This window comes from Cupressus sempervirens, chromosome 5 (assembly GCF_028749045.1).
Source record: "Cupressus sempervirens isolate cs-2001-9-10 chromosome 5, ASM2874904v1, whole genome shotgun sequence".
Taxonomy (NCBI): domain Eukaryota; kingdom Viridiplantae; phylum Streptophyta; class Pinopsida; order Cupressales; family Cupressaceae; genus Cupressus; species Cupressus sempervirens.
Genome location: NC_143122.1, coordinates 483290627 through 483312278, shown reverse-complemented (window position 1 = coordinate 483312278; position 21652 = coordinate 483290627). Strand labels below are relative to the sequence as shown.

General features: G+C 34.5%; 2 protein-coding genes across 2 annotated transcripts in view; both read right to left on the bottom strand.

Moving 5' to 3' along the window:
• Nucleotides 1-21652, bottom strand: part of STN7 (Serine/Threonine kinase domain protein) — an 81973-nt gene that overhangs the window by 42860 nt on the left and 17461 nt on the right. Inside the window, exons 2-4 of the mRNA XM_089831438.1 lie at nucleotides 4614-4700; nucleotides 3985-4104; nucleotides 3746-3844 (exon numbers count right to left, since the gene is read on the bottom strand). Of these exons, the coding sequence (XP_089687564.1) occupies nucleotides 3746-3844; nucleotides 3985-4104; nucleotides 4614-4700 (306 nt within the window). The remainder of the gene's footprint in view (nucleotides 1-3745; nucleotides 3845-3984; nucleotides 4105-4613; nucleotides 4701-21652) is intronic.
• Nucleotides 17337-20051, bottom strand: LOC149556850 (uncharacterized). The gene is made up of 2 exons (XM_089785933.1): nucleotides 17799-20051; nucleotides 17337-17735 (listed from the first exon to the last, which is right to left on the bottom strand). The coding sequence occupies exons 1-2, from the start codon at nucleotides 17940-17942 to the stop codon at nucleotides 17337-17339; spliced, it is 543 nt and encodes a 180-aa protein (XP_089642059.1). The 5' UTR covers nucleotides 17943-20051.

The window sequence follows — 21652 nt, the reverse complement described above, 5'->3', positions numbered from 1 at the left end:
TTAAGATTTTCTGCAACTTATTGGTTTGATAATTGGATAGAAGCCAAGCAAAGGCATAGTAAGCAACATGAGAAGAAAGTACCTTCTGTACAACTTGTTCCCTCCCAGCAATGGATAGTGAATGGATTTGCCATTTGATATGTTTTTTTTTCCAATCTTGTTTTATATCCAAGTCCACATGTCTTTTATAGAAGGATAGTTGGCAAAAGGAATCTCACAATAGTATCAGGACAAGACCAATGCCACCTTCTGTCTTTAAGCCACAAAGGAGGGGATTCAGACCAACCCAGCATGGACATTTACTTGGAGCAATCTTGACTCCAAAGGCTGAACAGAACACTTGTAGTCTATTAAGAACATTGTCATTTCATTCAATTCCACAAACAGAGCAGTATCATCTGCAAATTGTTCAATCAGCAGCTCTTCTTTAATAGGAAGTCTGATGCCTTTAGCAGGGGGGCCAATCTCTGTGATTTTAAGAATATAGAATAAAGTATAAGCAGCAATTACAAACAGGGCAGGTGCCACAGGGCATCCCTGTCTGGTGGATCTGCCCAGAGGGATAGGATCAGATAATTCTCCATTAACTTCATTAACAATTGAGGAGCCCTTGAAAAGAATGTTTACCTAATTAGAAAATTAAGGTGGGAACCCAAAAGTCTTCATCATATTAAGAACAAACTGCCATTCTACTCTGTCATAAGCCTTTTCAAAGTCAAGAAAGAACAGCCATTTTGATCATCCATCTTGGCCTAACGCATTGCCTACCAACTTGTGATGAGATTATCAAGAATGTACCTGCCTTTAGCGAACACAGTTTAGGTTGTAGAAACAATGTCATTGAGCATATTAGATATTGTCCTGGCCAAAATTTTCGCAATGATCTTGTTTGAGATATTTAACAAAATAATTGGTCTCAACTCTGAGCTTGAGTTGTATCACCACTTTTTAGGTAAAAGTTTAATCACTCCCTGTTAGTTTTCTCTCCTAAAGAACCAGTGTCTAAAGCATAATCACACAATCCCAGCAGATCACAAGAAATCCATTCTTTGTTAGCCTTATAGAATTCTGTTGGCAGTCCATCCAAACCAGAAGATTTTCCATTGGCCAAAGAACCAATAGCATCACCAATTTCTTTGAGATCAATCTGTTTTTGTAGGGCAATGGCTTGGTCCTTATTCACTCTCTTGGGGATAACATTGATGCAGTAGTTCATAGCCAATTGGTTTTCCATATTGTATTCTGAGGCAAACAGCTTTTTATGAAACTGCACAAAAGTATTAAGAATTTCAGCATTGTTACTAGTATACCCATTCTCTCCCTAGATACCTTTAATCTCTTCTCTGTTATGCTTAGCTCTAATAAGGTTAAAAAAATACTTAGTCCCTCTATAAACTTCTTTAATCCACCTTGCTTTGGACCGGATTTTCCGCCCTTGGATTTTATGATTTTGGATTTTTCTTAATCAGGTTTTAGCATGAATAAGCCCCTGTTAGAAAACTTGATCATTCCCTCTCTCCTGAAGATTTTTCTCAATAGAGTTAAGTTTTTTCCAATAGAGATTTTCCTCATGATTTCTATCAATAGCTTCTTTTGTTCCAATGATTTGGAACATTTTTCCCCAACTCTCCACCAACTGTTTCCATTTGTCCCTTGGAGAATCGCTATTGTTACAAAATTTGGAGAGGTAAGTGAGAGTTCTAATAGCCTCCAAGGAGTCTTCATTATGCAATAGGGAAGTATTTAGCTTAAACTGGTCCTTTCATCTACCTCTCCTGGTTTGAGCGTTTGGGTCATTCAAAATAATGCAAGCATAGATGGGAGACTGATAAGAGATGCTGGCTGGTGAAACCATAATTGGAATATTCCCTAGTGGGTGAGAAAAACCAAGCATGGAGGGGTTCACATAGATCCTTTCCAGTCTGCAATAGATTTTGTTCTTATTGGATTGATTATTACACCATGTAAACCAAATATTATTATACTCAATTTTCCTCCTTTCTAAAGGATCACGAATATTGAGTTTCCTCTAAATTTTATTCCAAAAAAAGGCTTCATTCCCTTTCCATTCATGCTTATTCCCCCCAGATTTGTCTTGGTTGTTTTCAATCATGCAAAAGTCCCCAGTGAGAGTCCAGTATGCCAGTAACTAAGCTATTTATCAAAGCTTAATTCAATTTGTAATTAGTTTGAAACTTTGATACAATACTGATTACTAGTAAACTTTATTACTGTTCAGGTCAGAAGTTTATCATTTGCAATATGTCATTCTTATATGATTTATGATCTTCTTGTTCATGTTTAAGGTTTCCCTTTTCTATTACAAACATATTGCAAATGTGAAATGGAAAACAGTACTTTACATCTGCAAACTTTATCACTGTTCTTGTTTTGAAAACTCGTTGTCATGACTTATTTTTCAGATTTTCTATATAACATTAAATTATACTTTAAAAAATTGACGTACCCAAGTATGCCTGTTCGCTATTTTGAAAAATAGCATACCTGTACTTGTACCCGAAGTACCCAAGAACCCACTGTCCCCATGCAACCTTGCCATAAACTATTTATTTATAAAGCAATAACAGTGAATAATAATGACTAACAGATGATGAAGAACAGGATTGATCACTGTCACAACCAAAAACACTGTTATAAGAATTCAGCAAGAAAAGTAAAAGTAATCATTGAATGAAAGCAGGATTGAAATGCCAATAGACTAAGTCACAAGGTTTGAGTTCGAGTTCGAGTTCAACAACTATGAAGTTCGGATGAAGTTCGACAAAGTTAAAAATTTGGAAAAAAATTCGACATCAAATTCGCCTTATAATTTTTAAAAAATCTAAATATACGATCTTGATTCCTAGTTAGGGGAGAGTTTGTGACTTCTTGTTCATGGTATTGGTGAATATATATGCATTGTAGTAAATATTTTATAAGTTTCATGCAAAGAACTTTTCAATTCAAATATAAAAATATTAATATATTCATATTTATGAATTAATTTAATATTTCAAATATATGGCATATGTATGCATACATACACTAATAAACAAATTTACTATAAAAATTAAATTTATTTTATACACAAAATTTATAATAATATAAAATAACAAACATATAATACACACATACCTATAAACAAAATTACTAAGTAAATTAAATTCATTATCTATATATATATATATATACATAATGACGAAACTTATATATAACACGAAACCTAAATAATAAATACACATTAAAATTTATGGGTCATTGTTAATAAATTTTTCATTCATGCGCAAGCTAGAAATTATTAACTTTTGTTTGCCATCAAGAACGATAGGAGGAAACACGAGATTTAGACCCGCAGTATGCTTGATAATGCCCGCGCTACTCTGTCCCGAAGAGCAAAAGATTTTCGATTTTCAAAGATTATTTGAGTTTTTAATTATGGTTTGGATTAGTAAAGAAGGGCTTCCGATTTGGAACAAGGGCATTCGTTCGTCTGAAATGAAGAATGAAACATGTGAAAAACCCTCGAAAATTCATTTTGTTTGAAATTTTAATTATAGAAAAAATTAGATCCTTTATACAAGTGAACAACAAGCGAATATGAACGAACTATTTTATGGTATTTTGAAGTTTGCCGAATTCTGCACCTCATGGCTGGAGTCGAACCCTGTGACACAGCCAATAGATATTTGCATTTACTATAGATAAAAAAGGTACCACTCATTGAGTTCTCAGAAAAGATACCAACATTGTAAGGGAACTCTTTACTCAGCATAAGATCTGCCAGTGTGGCATCTCCTTCATAGCGCCAGACAAGCCAATATTCTTCTTCTTTGCTTGTTGAATTCTGAAATCAAACAATTAATACATCATCATGCATACTTTTACGCTAGTTTTAGCAGATAAATCAAAAAGACCAAAAAGAAATTCATGTTCACAACTTTTTTTACAGGACACAAGTGTATCAACTCTCGATCATTGCTTTACCTCACGAAAACCATGAACATAATCAGCACAACTACTGGCACAGGCCCTACGAACTCGTTCATTCATCCATATTTCCACAGCGCCATATTCAGTTGCTTTTTTCACTACCAAAGCATCATCCTGCACAGTTCAGATGAAAGATCATAACATCTTGTATGATCCATGTGAGCTGCAAATATATCAAAGTGTGAAAGACAGATAAGGTCTGCAATATTTAGCCTTAATTTCTAAGTCACATTCTCATTCTAGAGATTAATGAGTGAAGCCCTTGCCATAAAACTCTAATAGCATTCTAGAGAGATCTATTCAAATTCTATGCAAAGGAATCCAGAGTTCAAGTCTGAATCAAATGTTTTTGTATCCAAATTTTGACTTTACAATAGATTAGAGAAAATAGATTGAGACAAACGAAACCACATTGTCACATTCAAACCTTTTGCTCTAAGCAATAGAATATTTCTTCAGTTTAAAATTTGAAATAACTATAGATCGAGAATTTTGTTGAAACATGAAAGTCACTCCAACGAAGGTTGTGATACAAACCACAAATTACATGGAGCTAAAACTCCTTGTATTTGTCAAAAACAGGTAATGCTGCTTTGTCTAAAAAACTTGAAAATTGAGAATACCTTTGCTTGTAATTTATTTGTTACGTAAGATTTATAAACTACGCCAAATGCTCCCTCTCCAAGTTTCTTTTCAAAAACAAAATCATCCTGACAAAAACAGTCAAAAATATCTTAGTATCAAGCAAGTACGATTGTAGAAAGTCGGCATAATTTACAGATAGCCTTATTTATAGCTCTGAAATCTTTGAATAAAACAGTTTACAAGAAATGGAACAAGCATTATCAACATAACATGCAAGTGTTCAAACTATTACAAAATAAGATGAGATGAAGTTACAGAAGCCTTATAAAGTCAACAATCTCCTTGCAAAGATCAAATTTCTAAAAAAAATTAAATTAAAAAGAAAAAAAATTCTTAACACTTTTTGAGTGTAAGAATGACAAATCAGTGATTATAAAAGCAGATTGAATTGAGGCAAAAAACCATTGTTTGTTGCCAAAAATCCCTTTGTAAAAAGATTGAGGACATGGTGCTCATATTTTGACTAAAGGATTAAAATCCTCTTGGTTTCCAGATTGGATTTGAGGACAATTATCCTCTTTCCGAATAACCCTCTTTCCCACAAAAACGATTCCATCTAGCGATTGTATTTGTTTGACATGTTTGTTTCTGAAGCATATTGGGGATTTAAGGAGTTGTGCCAAAGATCAAAAGATTTTTGAATTTCCAATTTGGTATTCTACAATTATTCTATGAGCTTTTGAATTTTATATGTTCAAAGAGACTTCAGAATATTTTACATAAATATATGATGTTAAAGACAAATACTATGTTAGTCAATTTAATGTCTTTTCTTAAGGCTGTTTGTACCCTTTGAATAAGAAGATTTGTAAGGTTTGGCTCACTGTTCCATATTTTGTTATTTACCAGTTGTGCAATCTCATTGAGCGTGTTAATATTAATTACTAAGTTGCCGATATGGGTATGGGTACAGGTATGGGAACATGGGTATGATACACTGGTATGACAATTTTTGTGGGGAAGTTGGGTCCTTAGTTACGCCCGTAAAGGAAAACATTAAAAAACATAACTATATACATATTTGCAGCCTTAAAAGTGAAAACTAGAATAAAATTTAGAATACCACACATCATACATGCTAAACAAAATTTGAACTGCCATTTATATTAAAAATTCAAAATACAATAATACCAATTTTCTATCGGTTTGTCAAAACTTGAATTTTATGATAGATATATTCAGTTCAATGTTCATTGGATCAACACTAACATCACTACTTAGTAATTACTAATTACACATCATATAAGATCATCGACATCAACATCATCATTGACATTGGATGAAGCAGATTATAATCACATGCGATCCCACTATTGCACTAGAAGGAAAGTGCCTGCCTGACTGCACATCCAATAAAGAGTGTGTGGCAGCTGAAAAATCCAAATCAGTTCGCTTTGGATCTACATCCCAAAAATTTACGCCCCCTTCCTTGTACTCATTCTGACTATAAGTAAGAAGGTGCAAGTTGGAATGCACATAAACTAGTTCTTCTGCCTTACTTGCAGCCAATCGATTGTGTTTCCCTGAGTGAATAAAGGTATATGTACTCCAATTTCACTCAAATGAGGAGGAACTAGCAACCTATTGAAACAAAGTGAGGCATAAAATGTCAATCAAATTTTGAATTTAAAAGCTAATATTTATTTTTATTTTTATGAAATACTAAACAATATAAATTTAGAGAGTGCAATAAAAAGGAAAAACTTATTTGTGATAAAAGTTTGACTGCAAGTGTTTGGAGGTGTGGTGACGTATGACCATTAAGGTACTGCTGAGCATGATCATCCTTTCTATACTTATCATGGAGAGTGGAAGCACTTTGACCATTGGAAGCTACAAAATCAGCAAACTCACTTGTAACTATATTCTCCATTTCACGATTGCGGAAGAGTTTTGTAAGTGTTTTCCTGCACACTTCACTAACTTCTGCATCTTTGTATGGTGGTACCCTTGATGGGATAGCAAGAATTTCATCACTATTAAATTTGGGAGTCAATGCAAATGCAAGAAGATGAAGTGGGGTAGTCAGTTTATTCCACGCTCGACACAAATTGTTTCATTTCCCCAAGTCCCTTGTATACCTCTCCGAAATATGGATGATCCATCTTGGTATAACAAATTCATACTCATGATGGGCTCAGTTAAGCTAAGAAGATATTCCACTCGTTCCCACCAAATATCATCTAGGATCATTTGGTTTACATTTGTAGCCCTTTCAGTACTAGATTGCCTCCATAGTGACCAGGTTTGACTAATAACCATACTAGCAAGTGACTCTCACACCTTCGCAAGTCCCTCAACACAATTGTGTTGGATGAAAATCAGGTCTTAGCAACTTATTCAACATATTAAAAAATAAAATTTGAAATGCAAAGATATGCTCAAGTTTAAAAATTAAGTTCATAATTATTGAAGTGAAATACAAAATTCTAATGTTAAGAACTAAAGTATTTCAATTACCTTTGGCAACTCCAACTATGAAAATGATCTAAAAATGGCTTGTAAGTTGTAACAAGTGATGGTTTGTGATGAACATTTGGATCTCTTTAGCTTCTATAAAGGTTTCTTTGATCCAATTTATTTTCCTTCCCAACTTTTGTAGCATAAGATTGAGAGAGTGCGTTGCACAAGGTGTCCAAAAAATGTGTCCAAACCACGTCTCAATCAAAATGCCTGCAGCTTTACAATTCTTTGCATTGTCTATTATTACTTGGACAACATTTTGAGGGCTCACATCTTAAATGCATTGCATAGATGTTAGCAATAAATTGAGCATCCTTCACCTACCCTTCACAATCCACAGCTCTAAGAAACATTACCCCTTTAGGGCACACTACAATCACATTGATCAATGGTCAATTTTTTATACCCTTCCACTCGTCAAAAATAATTGACAACTTTGAGCTTCTAATAAGGAGGTAAAGAGCTAAAGCAATGTCTATGCCTTTTACCTCCTTTGTTAGTAAGGTGCTACGCACCTTCTCATATCTTGGCCCCATGTAGCCTTTTGGAGCCTCATTTACTTTTCTCAACATATCTTGCTAATATGGTAATCGTATAACATTAAATGACAAACTATTTGCCTATACAAATCTTGCAACACTATGATCTACAATCTCTCTAGCATCACTCTTAAATGCTCTCTCTAATGGCCTTGTTTCTGTTCTCGTTAACAAGTTCTTCTTTAGTTCTACCCAAAAATGGGTGGCTCTCTACTACATCATCAGGAAAGTCATTGCGAGATCAAGAAGGCTTACCTGATCTCTCCCCTTTCTTTAAAGGATGGTTTGTACCACAGGCAACTCTTGCATTTGCTTCTTCTTGCTCTCTAATATAACATGTTATTTATTGAGATGGTAATCCATTACCATCCTCTCCTAGACATGCTTTGATACATTGTTGGGGAATCGCACAAAAATGGACTTTCACACGACTGTGTGAATTTTTGTACCTCACATTACAAAAATTGCATATCCAAACAAATGCTCCACCCTCTTTTACTTATTCTATCTTCTGTACATATTTCCATAAAGGTGAATTTGGATCGATTTTGAAGCTTGGAGAGCTAACATTAGTTGTCATTATCCTATTAACAACAAAAATTGAAACAAAAATATAATTTATAAATGTTTATCCCATTTGTTAAGGAAATATCAAATATACATAAAATAACCGCATAGTTTCAAAATTACTATAACAATTATTTTGAATAATCACAATACACTTATATCCAATAATCACCAATGAAGTATAGAATTGCATATAGTAGTTCTATTCACACAAAGCATATAAAAGAATGATTGTAGAACTTGAATATCCAAACGTCACTTCTCTGAGAATAATCTCTCTCAAAATATCTGCAAAAATGATAACTACAAAACAAGGGCATAACCAAAAGACATACTAACGAGAGAATGAATGAATGCAAATACATCTTGAACAAAAGCTGCATATGAAGAGTTCATTTTCTGTTATGAACATACACACTAGCTTGTAATATGAAATACCACATCATTAAGAGTGTCAAACAACAGGAAGCAATAGGTGTTATCTTTATTCATGTTACCAAAGATGCAACATAATAAATGGGTACAACTAATAAACACTCTCTTTTGGGTGGATATTTTGCAACCGACAGTTTTGGGTAAAATCCAGTCATAAAATAGGTAGACCAGCCACAATGTGTGAGACAGAATAATAAACACTCTGTTTTGGGTGAATATTTTGTAACCGACAATTTTGGGTAAAATCTAGTAACAAAATAGGTAGACCAGCCACAACGTGTGAGATAGAGGCTCTCCTACCTTAAAGGGAAGGCTCCCCCTTCTCACCGTTCCTTGGATCAGCTCAAGGTAAGCAAAAAGTTGAGAGATTTGAAAGGGTATTACCAATATTCTTTCGTCTTAGCTTTCAGAAAAGAATCCACTTACCCGCGAAGCGAGTAATTGGCAAGTTGAAACCTCAAACTACACTTCTATCTAAAGTTGGAAACGGTGATACCGATAAACCAACACTAACTCAAAGGCAATATGAAAGTGCACCAGTTTGGCTCTAAATCTGGTCTTAATCTATGTGAATGACCTTTACTATTGGGGTGCAAAGACTTCCAAAAGTAAAGAATTCTAACTATTTTTGTGAATCAAGAAAGAGATAAAAGCTACACTCAAAGCTCCTATTCTATATATCTCCACAATCACTCTCAGTCAAAGCTTTGGCTCTGATTACTTCCTAACTATTTATATTCAATTATCAAGAATGCAAAAACACATGAATCAAAGATAACAAATGCAAAACACAGTCAAAGCTTCTATCTTGCACAAGTCACAATTGCACTCAATCAAAGTTCAACTTCGATTGTTTTTTTGAATTCACTTTTTCCCCAAATTCATACTACACATTCAAAGTTATGCTTGCACAAGTTTGACAAAGGTCTCTTGCATACAATAAAAGATGATTTTTACAATGAGGGGGCACTCCTTTATATATGCAAAGGACTTGAGAAAAAGATGGAGGAAAAAGTGGGAGCAACTCAACCAACATTGACCTGGTCTAACTAACAAGAGAAATTATTGGATTACATGTCATAAGGACATGCAAATCATATTACATGTAATATGGCACGAATTATTAGAAACGGAGTTCCCAAGTGATAAAACTAAATAGTTACTCTTTGCTTAGGTTCCAAGTGAATTAAATTATAGGTACGGAAAAGAAGTAAAACAATCCTAAGGATAATTTTTAAGTGCCTTGAACCTGATGATAACATCACACATTGTGGGAAGATCGGAGATTTCCGTTGTCTTTGATATAGCTTATGTTCTGATTATGTCGGGATATCTTGATTTTACAACTTTACAATTTGCCACAAGAGAATCCTTAAGGTGCTTTACTAAGGTTTTGTACAAAGCAAACCCATTGATTGTATGAGAACCAAAATCTTCAAAATCTAGATCAGCATTAAACTCTAATTGTATACTCTGAAGTCATTTCTTCTATTGTGACCAAGTTATTATGCTCATCAAGAACTTGACATCCCATTTGTTCCAAGTCACTAATGATCCCAGTTTCTATTGCCTGACAATCCTCTAAGGCTTCCTACAACTTTGTTACAAGTTTCCTCAATGTCTCTTCAGTTTGTGACATCTGTAGAACATTTCGCAAGATGGGACAACATTACATGCAACCAAGCTGTCTATTGGTTCCCAAAACCACAAATTGGAAATCCAAGAGTCTGCCACTTCTCCGATAGGATTCCGCAATCAGTTCTGGCTAACGAATAGGAATACTTCTCGATTCCCCTGCACTTCAAGCTCCACTACACCTAGGTGGCTAGACCTTCACCTTGAACCTGATCACTTGGTTCAGAGTTTTTCTAAAGCAAATCTAAGCTTTGGAGTTCTCCGACTAGCAAGGTCCTCGAACTCAATTAAAATGAAAACTGGATGTTGAGCATTTGAATGTTTTGTATAAGGTTTGTTAATAATGGATTTGATGGTTGTAGAAGGAATATATAGACTTCCGACTTTAATAATAAAAAGACCAGTGCCTCTGCTCATCCGAGCAATAGAGTCAACTTCAGTGAATTTTCACGTACAACTTTATAAAGTTCATATGCACTTTACTGCCAACAATTAAATAATCAAGATGCGACAGATCAAATATATACACACACTTAAATTAGTTCAGATTGAAACTTTAACTCCTCTGGTAGGGAGACAAACTGGACACAAATACGGAAACAACTTAATATTTCACACTATCTGTGATGATCGAATTTAAATGCTAAATGAACTTGTCCACTTATCTGACATTTAAATTGTATACAGAATTCCAGATAATAATTACAAAGGACGATTCATCTGCAGTTCAAATCTCCACGCCTTTAATAATAAGCAAAGAACATTTTATTTTATTATTAAAATAAAATAATGAAATTTATATTACAAAATCATATTAAACTCCTTATCCCTCTGTACAAGTAATATAAAATAGTTTACTTTCTCTTGAATATGAATCTAAATGTTTTTTCCGAATGTCCATATGTTTTTTTTTCTTTGTTCTTAGTATCAGAATTTGCACCCAATACTGAATTTTGGAAGTTCAGTAATTCCGACTTAACATGGGAATCACTTCACTTCGTGGGACATGCAAATGAAATGAGACCTCTGAATTCTAGGCCGGCTCCTATTGGATATTCAGTGATATTTCCAAGATCCTAACTTAAACTCAGGGAAAAGGGAAGAAATTGCTGAAAATGAACCTAAATCTATAGCCTAAACTAGGAGATGGTGATACACCAAAATGATGATGAAAACTCAATCACACTTAACAGAGAAGGATCAGATGGCTACTTGGAGTACATGCAAAAAACACATCTTTCTGTAAAGACCTACATAAACAATTTGCAATAAGGTTTTGAGAGTAAATCAACAAAAGGAGGAATACATACAGATGCCTCTCTTTAACTAATTTTACCCTTAAAAACACAAACTACAACTTGCAAGTAGACTTACTTTCCTACACTCAGGTGCTGAAATGAGACAAATTAATAAGGAACAATAACAGCTCACAAATTACTTCATCAAATCATTATGATACACACACAGAACTACAAGAAGAAAGAAGGCTTAACAATTAACACCAAAATAACATGAACACTAATGCTGTCACCTATATTGAATTTCCCAAGATGAATTACAAATTCTGCAAAAAAGGTTAAGGACTCAAAACAGTAGTCACATCCACTTCTCCGCATAATCAGAACTGATAAAATGAGTACAACATACTCACTAAATACAATCTCAGACCCCTTGGGTCGAATGCAGAAAGATAGCATAAAAACAAGGAATCAATAACTCACAAAATTAAGTCCTACCCCTGAGAAAACTCCACTACCCCATAAAGAACCTCATGACTCACTCAAAACTCCTCTAAAAACGTTCTAACAGCCAACAAATATCTTTTAATTGTTAGGGCAAATGTAGTGCCTGCCCTAGTTTACATTTTTCTAGATAAATTGTTGCTATCATTGTCGAACTCTGTTAGGCTAGTTTGTTGATGGTTAGTAGCATTGTTTTGGGACTATCAGATATTGTGTTACAGATTCAGTTGATATGTGATGAGATTACTTAGACTCTACATTTCATGTATGCATGATGATTATTACATTATTATCAGTGATTGATATGTTTAGCTAAATGGATTATTATATGTGTTGTCTTATGGATACTTACCCCATACTGCATGTGTATGGTGTGCGTGTTTGTTCTCTTTATGTATGGCATTTCTGATGTGGTTAAGGAAGGGAGTCGTAGTCACCTGCTAGTCGGGATCTCCACGATGCACCACTTCCTGCCATTACCTGTTTAGCTTAGCATATATATATATTGTATGTACATGCATGGATTTTATGCAGGTTGCAGGTACCGGGTATTGACTTCTCTGAATTGCCAAGATGAGTGTACCCTATCGCACTATCTCAATGGTAAGAGAGGGGAGATAAATTCTCAAGTCCAAATCCTAAACACTTAAACCATTTGTCCTAGAAAGGTAGGACAAGTATCTGAGATGTTTTACCTACCGAATGCGTCGGATGACGTAATTCGTGATTTTAACCCCTTAGACTGATTTTGATTGGATTGTTCTATGATGGGTTTTCATATTTTATTTTGGAAGTCTATGGTGAATTTTCTATTAATTAAAGTCTTAAATTAAAAGATTTAATTAATAATTTAATTATTTTGGGAAAAATTAATATAATGTTATGATATTTTGATATAAATGGAAATTAATTAAGTAAAAGAGCTAAATAAAATTATATTAAATTAAATTAATAATAATAAAAATAATAATAAATTAATAAATTAATAATAATAATTTTAAAAAATAAAAGAATTAAAATAAAAGTTATAAGACCACCTAGGAGTAAGTGCGCCTCTTAAATGCACGTATGACTACAACGTAGGAGTTAGCGCACAAATTAAGCACATGGTGTCTACAACCTTGTAACTCATCTAGAAGATTGGAATAGGCTCGTGCTTAGTTGTCGATGCTTATCTTGTATTCTGGTTGCTTCTAGAGACATTCTAGGTGCTTCCTAAGAGTTACTTATATTCAGGCACTCCTAGAAGCTCGGAGAGCGTGTTTGGGTGGATCCGCAAACGTTGGAGAAGGAAGGAGCTTGCTCTGTAGATTCTAAGGAGAAATGATTTAGCATCAATGTCCAGGTAGACACTTGTGATTTTTGTATATGATATTTCGCTTCTTGCATTTCTTGCCTTCTTCGTGTCTTCTGAATGCTTTCTGAGGATTCCCTGCGTGAATGGTCTAGTTATATGCAATCTTGTCATGAATATTTAAATTTTTGTATGGAAAACCCCACATGCATAGATCTAAAGAATATATGGAATTAGGGTTCAAATGCTTATAGACAAACCTATTAGAAGGATTAAATAGGTGAATCTAAGAGAACGATCATCATAGGGGAATTCTTATTTTACAAAAAATTGGAAAAGCCCTTTTGTTTTTTTTTTTTTAAATATATATATATTTTACTAGTCTGAAAACATTATTATAAACGTTTATATTAAATATATATATATATAAAAACGTTGCTTATAAAAGTCACGGTGGAAAAAAAGTTTAATGAAATTTTTTTTTTTTTAAATTCGAATTGCATTTGGGCCGAACGTTTTTTTTTTTTTAAATTTAAAAATAAATTATAATAAAAGAGAGGCAGGGAGGGACGAACCCATACCCCAACCCCTCTCATGTCACGGAGCGTCGATAGCTCTGCTGCCATAGGCTATGCGACAACAGTGCTGTCGCAGGCCTGGGACAGCAGACTGTTACAGCACTTCCGTCCCATGTCCAAGCAAATGGTCGGCCACGGGGGCGCAGGTAAGATTATATTATGGTGTATTTTTGTTATTAAACATTAACAATTTTTAATTATTAATTGTTAATTGTTATATATATTAATAATTCTCAATTATTATATATTAACAATTTTTAAATATTAATTACTATATATTAATAATTTTTAATAATTATATATTAATAATTTTGAATTAATTTGTTAATGATAGATATCAATTAATAATGTAGTTTTTTCTCATTGTAGGATTATTAATATAAATTTAATCTAATTGTTTAATTGAATACAATTGTGAAGGATAGATTATTATGACAATAAATTGTATTGTCCAAATACGTATTTATCCTATGGGCACTTTAGGAAAAATTGATTTAAATGACTTAGGGGTGGGGAAAATCTTTAACTTATCAAAACTAATACACGGGTTAGTTATAAGGAAGACGAACAATGTTCCTTCACTTGATAGCTAAAACTGAAACCCCACACTTAATTCAACTATGTGATTTTAGCAAACCAAGACATGTGCTTGCATTTTGTGTTTTCTCTATGCTATATGTTTTGGGTTTTTGGGTTGACTAGGTTGTTGACCAGTTATAGGACGTCTACCAGAGGCTCAAGGGATTATGATTTGTGATGTCATGATGATGTCTTTTGATCTCGATCTTTTTAAACCCAACCATGGTTATGAGATGACATGTTCTATGGTGTGTGTCCACTGATTGAGTTTACTAATTGATAATGTTTCCAGTCTTCTTGTGTAAGTTGTGATATATGTAACCATTTATGAATTATTGATCAGTTGTATTTGGATTACTTTCCAGTCACCTTGATGGGACTGAAGTGTTTATCTGATCTTGTTGATGTCATGTTGTGACATGTTTTGACTTGACCATTTTGGAGTCTTCGATCAGTATTATTTGCTTGATATGCCTTTTTGGTTGCTTGTTGAGAACCAATGGATATTGTGATTATCATTGATACCTTCAGTTGCCAATAGAGAACTGATGTGGTCATGATTATCAATGGATGCTTTTCAGTTGCTCATGGAGATTTGATGCCCTTATTGTGGATTATCTTTTGGTATTTTTTTTTCCAGTAGCTTGTATAGGACTGTGGTGATTCTGTGATTTATGATTCCATGAGCCTAGGGTAGATTATCTACTTGTAGTGTTGGGAAGTGGCTTGCAATGGGGGCCGGGGCCCTAAGTGGTTGCCAGGGTAACTCATTGTAAGTTGTTTAATAAGTGAAAACATTACACCTAATACTGACTTAAATGAACCTAATAAGATAATTGTTTGTTCTCGCCCATGCCTCGAGTGCTAGTACAGACTAGGATGGGAGTAGAGAGAACACTTGGTTGCGACCTTGCATTCCTTAGTATGCCTTGTCAATATGAGAGGATACTAGTGGCCACATAAGGATCACTAGGGGGCCGGGGTCTATAGAGAGACTACCAGGGTAACTCTAGCGTGATCCGTGCGATGACACTTTCCCGCTTACATAGTAGGTTCTTACGTGTCTTGTGTGCCTCTGGGATTAGATGTCAATTTGTGTTGGAACCTTTGAGTTAGCATACTTTTAGGATTCCTGGACTTAGAGAGTATTTGTGCTATGTGATTTGATAGCCTATTTGGGACTTGAGATTATCTCTTCAGCGCGGTGGGAGTGGGCCATTTAGGTTCCACGCGGTCGGGTGGTAGTGCTTTTTCACTCTTACCATTTGAGATCCATCTGAAACACCGTGGCTGAAGCATTCTTTGATGGCATTTTGTTCTTGCATTATGATGATGGACATGTATCCTTATATTGATGATTAGCATATGATAGATAATGTTATTTACTTATCTTATGTTTTATTTGCATGATTAGATCTGTTATGTATATGTTGTACCATGTTAGATTTCTTTCTACAAATGATGTAGAATGTTTTAAGAGTGACATTCCTACTATGATAATACCGATGATCTCTTCGGTGACTTGGGATGTTACGCACGGAAGGATGGTAAGGACCCACGATGGTCTAATGATGTTATTTACGGTTGGGAGGAACCGTGCACTTAGATAATTATATGTTGTGATTTTTGGTTATCTGTTATGATGTATGTCTATATCTTCTATGATGATGGATCATGTAAGAAATGTGGTTTCATTTACTTTATTGCACTTGCATCATGGATTAGAATAGGATGATGTACTTTATTTTACATATGTATATTCTTTTATGTTTTTCATACCCTATGGCATGTACAGTGGATGATTGAGCATTCTGAAATGTAATTTACTAAGGGACATTTGGGACAAAAGTATATTGTTTAAGAATGTTGGACTTTTCATTATTATTTCATGTGGATGTGGTATTAGATGGAATTAATATTAGTTAATTTAATGGTGATTCAACATTAAGGGATCTTTAAGGAATGTAACATGTTATGTATGTTTATGTATACTTTCAGTTGAATGTTGTTATTGTTTCTACTACTATGTGTATGTTGTGAATAGTTTAACTTTCATGTTTCAAAAAAAAAAAAAAAATGCTACCAAACTTAGTGGAACCTTAGGTTAATTCTTTTGGATCCCTTAGCGAGGCATTACAGCAAAGCCAAATTCGACCCCTAAACCCTATATTCCCTCCACATGTTTCCATACTGATTTTTTACTTAAAGACCATGACATAGGGATATAATGACTCATTTCTCCTTTTGCATTACAAATAGAAAAAAACATTAAATGATTTATAATTTATCATTGTAATATTTTTCCTTTACAATATTATACTCATGCAAAAAGAAATAAAAGAAATAACCCATTTACCCTAAGGCAAAAACACAATCAAAACCCCCCCCTTCCACAATAAAAACAATAAAACTTTTAAAAGGGATTAAAATCCCATATCTCTACCTGCGGACTTCAACAAAATATACAAAATGGAAAAGGGGCATACAAAGGCTCAAATACCCAAAGTTCTTTCATTTTATCATTTTGCATTTAGAAGTCTCTAGAGAAAATAGAGTTGTGGCTAGGGTTTTTAGAGTTTTTGGTGCCACCATTGATGAAACTGGGTTCTCTTGCCACCATGAATGAATCTTGCTGGTCTCTGAGTATGAAAAATGACAGTCTTCAAGTCGCCATTGTGAAGAATGCTGGAAGGTATGTTGTTGCTCATGAATTCACTACTGTTACATACAAGTTTCATCTTTTGAATGAATTTGAAAGTTGTATTTTAAAGAACTAGAATGGGGTTTCTTAGGATAATTTGCAATCAGTATTTTTGATGGCCACCATTAAATTCTTTTTGCTGGAACTTCTATGCTGTCATTGTGATTCTTAAATATTCTTGCCCATAGTCCTGAAAGGAGCATTATCCTCAAAATGGGTTTTCAACATGTTGTGTGCCATTCTGATGGCATTTGGTGTCATGAGAATCCTTATCACATTCTTGACCCATTCCACTGTTATAATCCTTTTCAACCTCTCAATATCTTCAAGAAAATGTAGTATTATGGAGAAATTCATGTCATTTCCTTTATCCCCTGCTTGACTATGGGCTACTTGGTAAAGTGGGATTCTTTTGCCGGCTGGAGCTCGACGAGCATCAATGGCCCAGTTTGGATTGGAAAAGTCCATCAATATTTCAATAGACTCAGTTTGCGCAAGACCTCTATTGTACTTAACTGGTGCCTTCTCCACTTCTTTTGAATTCTCAACATGCCTATTAGACTCACACTGACTATCCAATGAATTTATGGTTTTTATGTCAAATTCCCAATATGTGTTCTCTCATGGTACCAGTGTTTTTTTTTTTTGAAGAAGCGTCTCCTTCTTAACACCCGTGCTGATGCCACCACCACCCGCTGATCCATTTGTATAAAGTGCTTCACATTCTTGTGTGAAATGCACTGCATGATCCTTTGTGCTAAAGAGGCCATCCATTCTGTGATCTGTGAATTATAGCCATTTCTACCAGACATCATGATATCATAGTGAAGAGCCAAGGTCCATTCCGCCAAACACTCAAGTACAAGATAGTCTAAATTCGGAACTCTTTGAAGCAACTGTAATGCAACAGTTGGCCTATCACCTCTAAAACCAGCACCACATCCTATGTGAATTGTTTATTTGTTCCTAATGGGATTTTCCCTCTCTATTACTTTTTACTTCTCGGCTAACCCATGATTATTGCGCTGAAACGCGGAAGATCCTCTGGGTAGTATCTTCTTTCATCTGCAAATTTGTTGATAATGGCTTTTAGGAGATCACCTACTCATTATATATTTATTCCTTATGAATCTTTGTGAATAACTATTGAAAAACACGTGGTGTCTTTCCACTATTGCTGTCATGCTGTAGTTGGTACTTATGAGTCCATGCATTTCCTTTTGGGATGTATTCTGAAGATGAAGGTGTCCTTTTAATAAGCAAGTATCCTAAAGCAATCCTTGTTAACTATTACACTTTGTTCTTTATTGGCCCAATCTCCTAATGACTCAGAAAAATCTGAATTAGAGGCTTGTATCTCTGAGAGTATACAACCATGCATAATCTGTGGGCATTTTTTTGATTTCCTTGTTAATAAAATAACAATTTTTTCACGTAAAAACAAATAATGAACCTGCTGTAACAGCAGTTTGCTTGCATTTTCCTCTTTACAGCCTTGCACATTTTCTCTGACTTTATCTTGCATGAGAAACATTGCCCGGCCTTTGTACCACTTACTAATCCATAAAACTTCTACACATTAATAATACTGTTGTCATACTTTCGCTGATATTTATTTCAAAAATCCCGACTGCTCATTGCCTTAATGCTCTGTTTTTTTCAACAGTTCACTCTTTTAATGGTATTTCATGAGGCTCGAGCACGGGCTCGTGACACTCAAAAATTATCTGTCTGTGATCTGCATTTAATATGCTTGTCTTTGATTATAACGAAAGGTTTCATATCAGAAATAATGTCCCTTTAACATTATATTGTCTGATGTTTTGTCATTTGAGCATTAATGTTTTTATATGTATTCAGAATAGGAAAGATGTTGCATGTGTGGGTAAAATAGTTGCAAATAATCAGCCATTGCTTAGATCTTAAAATATCTAACCCCACTTTTTCCTTGTGCAAGAGGACGAAGACCCAAAATTGTCAGATCGAGCGCTGGACCAAGAGCAGCAACAAAGATCACATAACCAATCAAAGGCTAAAAGGCAATGACTGGTTACCTCTGACTCTACCTCCTTGTGCTATATTTTTCTTATTTTAAATATGTATAAAAGCGGTAGTCAGACTCACGGCTTGTGTAAGATTTTCATTTCTAGCATTTTTCCATTCATTTCATACTTTGTAAACATGAAAATTGTACATATCAGTTGATGATTTATACAATAAACATCGTATCTCCTTTTGCTCATGATTTTTTATATGATTGCAAAATGATAAAATGTGAATAGAAAATGAATGTTTTCTTCTGCAATTCTTTTATGATGTTACTTGAAGTAAAATTTTAGTAACATGTATCTCCCTATTTATATCTTAATAATAAGAGAAGGTAACTTTTCAGACTTTAAAGGTTGTGTCTTCACAAATAAATCGCGGCTTCTCATAACACAATTGCTTTAATCGTAATTGATTTCAAATTTTAATATTTCTTTATTAGTAACTAGGCAAAGATCCCAGCAAAGTTGCTCCCGATGTTTGGTGTTTATTATTGATTTATTCATTCTTTTCATAGTGCATCGTATTTTCCTTTGCCACTTTATTCCTACGTGATACATTTGCACTTGCCCTATTGACAACATCTCAAAATCAATGACTTCACTGCCACCTCCTTCAATGTGACTGCTCGACTATGTCAACAAATCACATGTGTACTTCCTTGAGAAATTACGAAGACACCATTTTGTGACCATAAACAGTTACTCCTACACGTACAGGTTTAGTGATTCTCATCTTGCATATCTCTGTTCTGGTGCATACAGCTTCAATTTGTCTGACTGCTGCACATTCTCTTTCCGATAGTATTCATCCCTCATTCCTCGTATATTTACTTCACGTGTCCAAGCTTTAACTCTCTTTTAACATGATTTACTTCTTAGATGTGAGACAACTTTTGTATCAGCTCTTGATGGTATCATGCTTTACGTCTGTGTTACTAATAGTGTCATGGAGACTTTAATATCTTTCAATTTATAGTCGTTTCAATTTATTCAAATGTATGTAGTAGAAAACTTCACCACAAAACTGCTATGAAATTCTGGGTTTACTATGCAACTGAAAGGTCTCTCTATTTATCACTGTTTTGCAATGAATCTTTTGCCCCATATTCTAAATATTAATTTTTTAGCATGCAAGATTGGTTTTTTCATTCGACTAGTGACTCCAATACCTCCTCCTTATCAATAGTGTCAACTCATTATTGGACTTTATTGAATTCTTAGTCTCCAATGATCCTATTTAAAACTCCTTGAATATATGAAGAATCAATATGTAGTTTTTGTTGTATTATATATCACTGAATATTTTGTTACTGGCAGAATTATCATATATGTCCACAGTCCCAATTTGCTTGATTGTTGCTGGAGTCTATGACACATCGATTGCTTGCATTTCCATTATGAATCTCCAACATTATTTCTCAAATGGAGACTCTAATCCTTTGCAGAAATTAGAGTTCCATCACCGTCCAAGTCAAAATTGGTGATTTCATCCCAATGACACAGAATTTTCTTCAAGGTGTTAGCTTCCTGATTCAAAGATGCAATCAGTTCATGCACCATCCCTTCAATTCCTCTAATACGTTCAAGAATTCTGATCACATCTGTGATGGCTTGAACTCCTTTAGAGACAACTTCTCCAAACCATGTTTTTGCCACTTCCACAATCCGGTTCTCTTGAGGCGTCAGAGATGTAGTAACTGCATGTTGCAAAGACTATTGTTGAATAACCTCGTTTAGGCAAGCAACCTCCTGCTTGAGCTGATTTTTTTTCTCCCACAACTCATGATTGCTCTTTGATACATTAGCAAGTGCATTATGAGCATTTTGTAGACAACTCAATCGTGATTTCTTACCAAGTTCGATTTTGGTGAACTTGTAATCCGAATGGTTAAGTTCTTCAGTCGGTCTGTCCACCGGTGGTTCAACAGCCTCCACAAACTTAGTCTTATCAGAATTAACTACAATCCTTGAAACAATCTTATCTTTCAAAGATTTAGACTTGGTTTTCTTAATAGGAAGATTATCTGGGAGCAACACAACCTTCCTTCTCTACATAGTAATCTTGCCCTATTGAGCATGCAAATTAAAACCCTCACCTAATCAATCATGGGTAGTAGCGACCATCGACATTGATCTTGATTGTATTTTTGTGGTGACTGAACATGCTTCAGTTTGTACTATTGTACCGAGAGGTACCTGATGAGAAGATTATGTCATGAATGCCTCAAAACTAGTTATTGAAGTATCAAGTTGGGAAACTTGACCTTCCATGAATGTTGGGAAATCTTCGAACATATTCCCCAAATTCTTACACTGCTCAGTTATGGGAATAGGAGTCGTTGAAGAGATAGGAAGCGGCAATTCATTCATCTCTGAGGCAAGGATGGTAGATGTGAAAACAGTGGAGAATGAATCTACGTCATCATCTATGATACC

What these genes read in the sequence shown, in the direction of transcription:
- LOC149556850 (XM_089785933.1), bottom strand. Translation starts at nt 17,942, where the DNA reads ATGGATGGCCTCTTTAGCACAAAGGATCATGCAGTGCATTTCACACAA. An exon ending in TTCAAAAAAAAAAAACACTG is followed by an intron (nt 17,736 to 17,798) that starts GTACCATGAGAG and finishes TTGGATAGTCAG; the next exon opens with TGTGAGTCTAATAGGCATGT.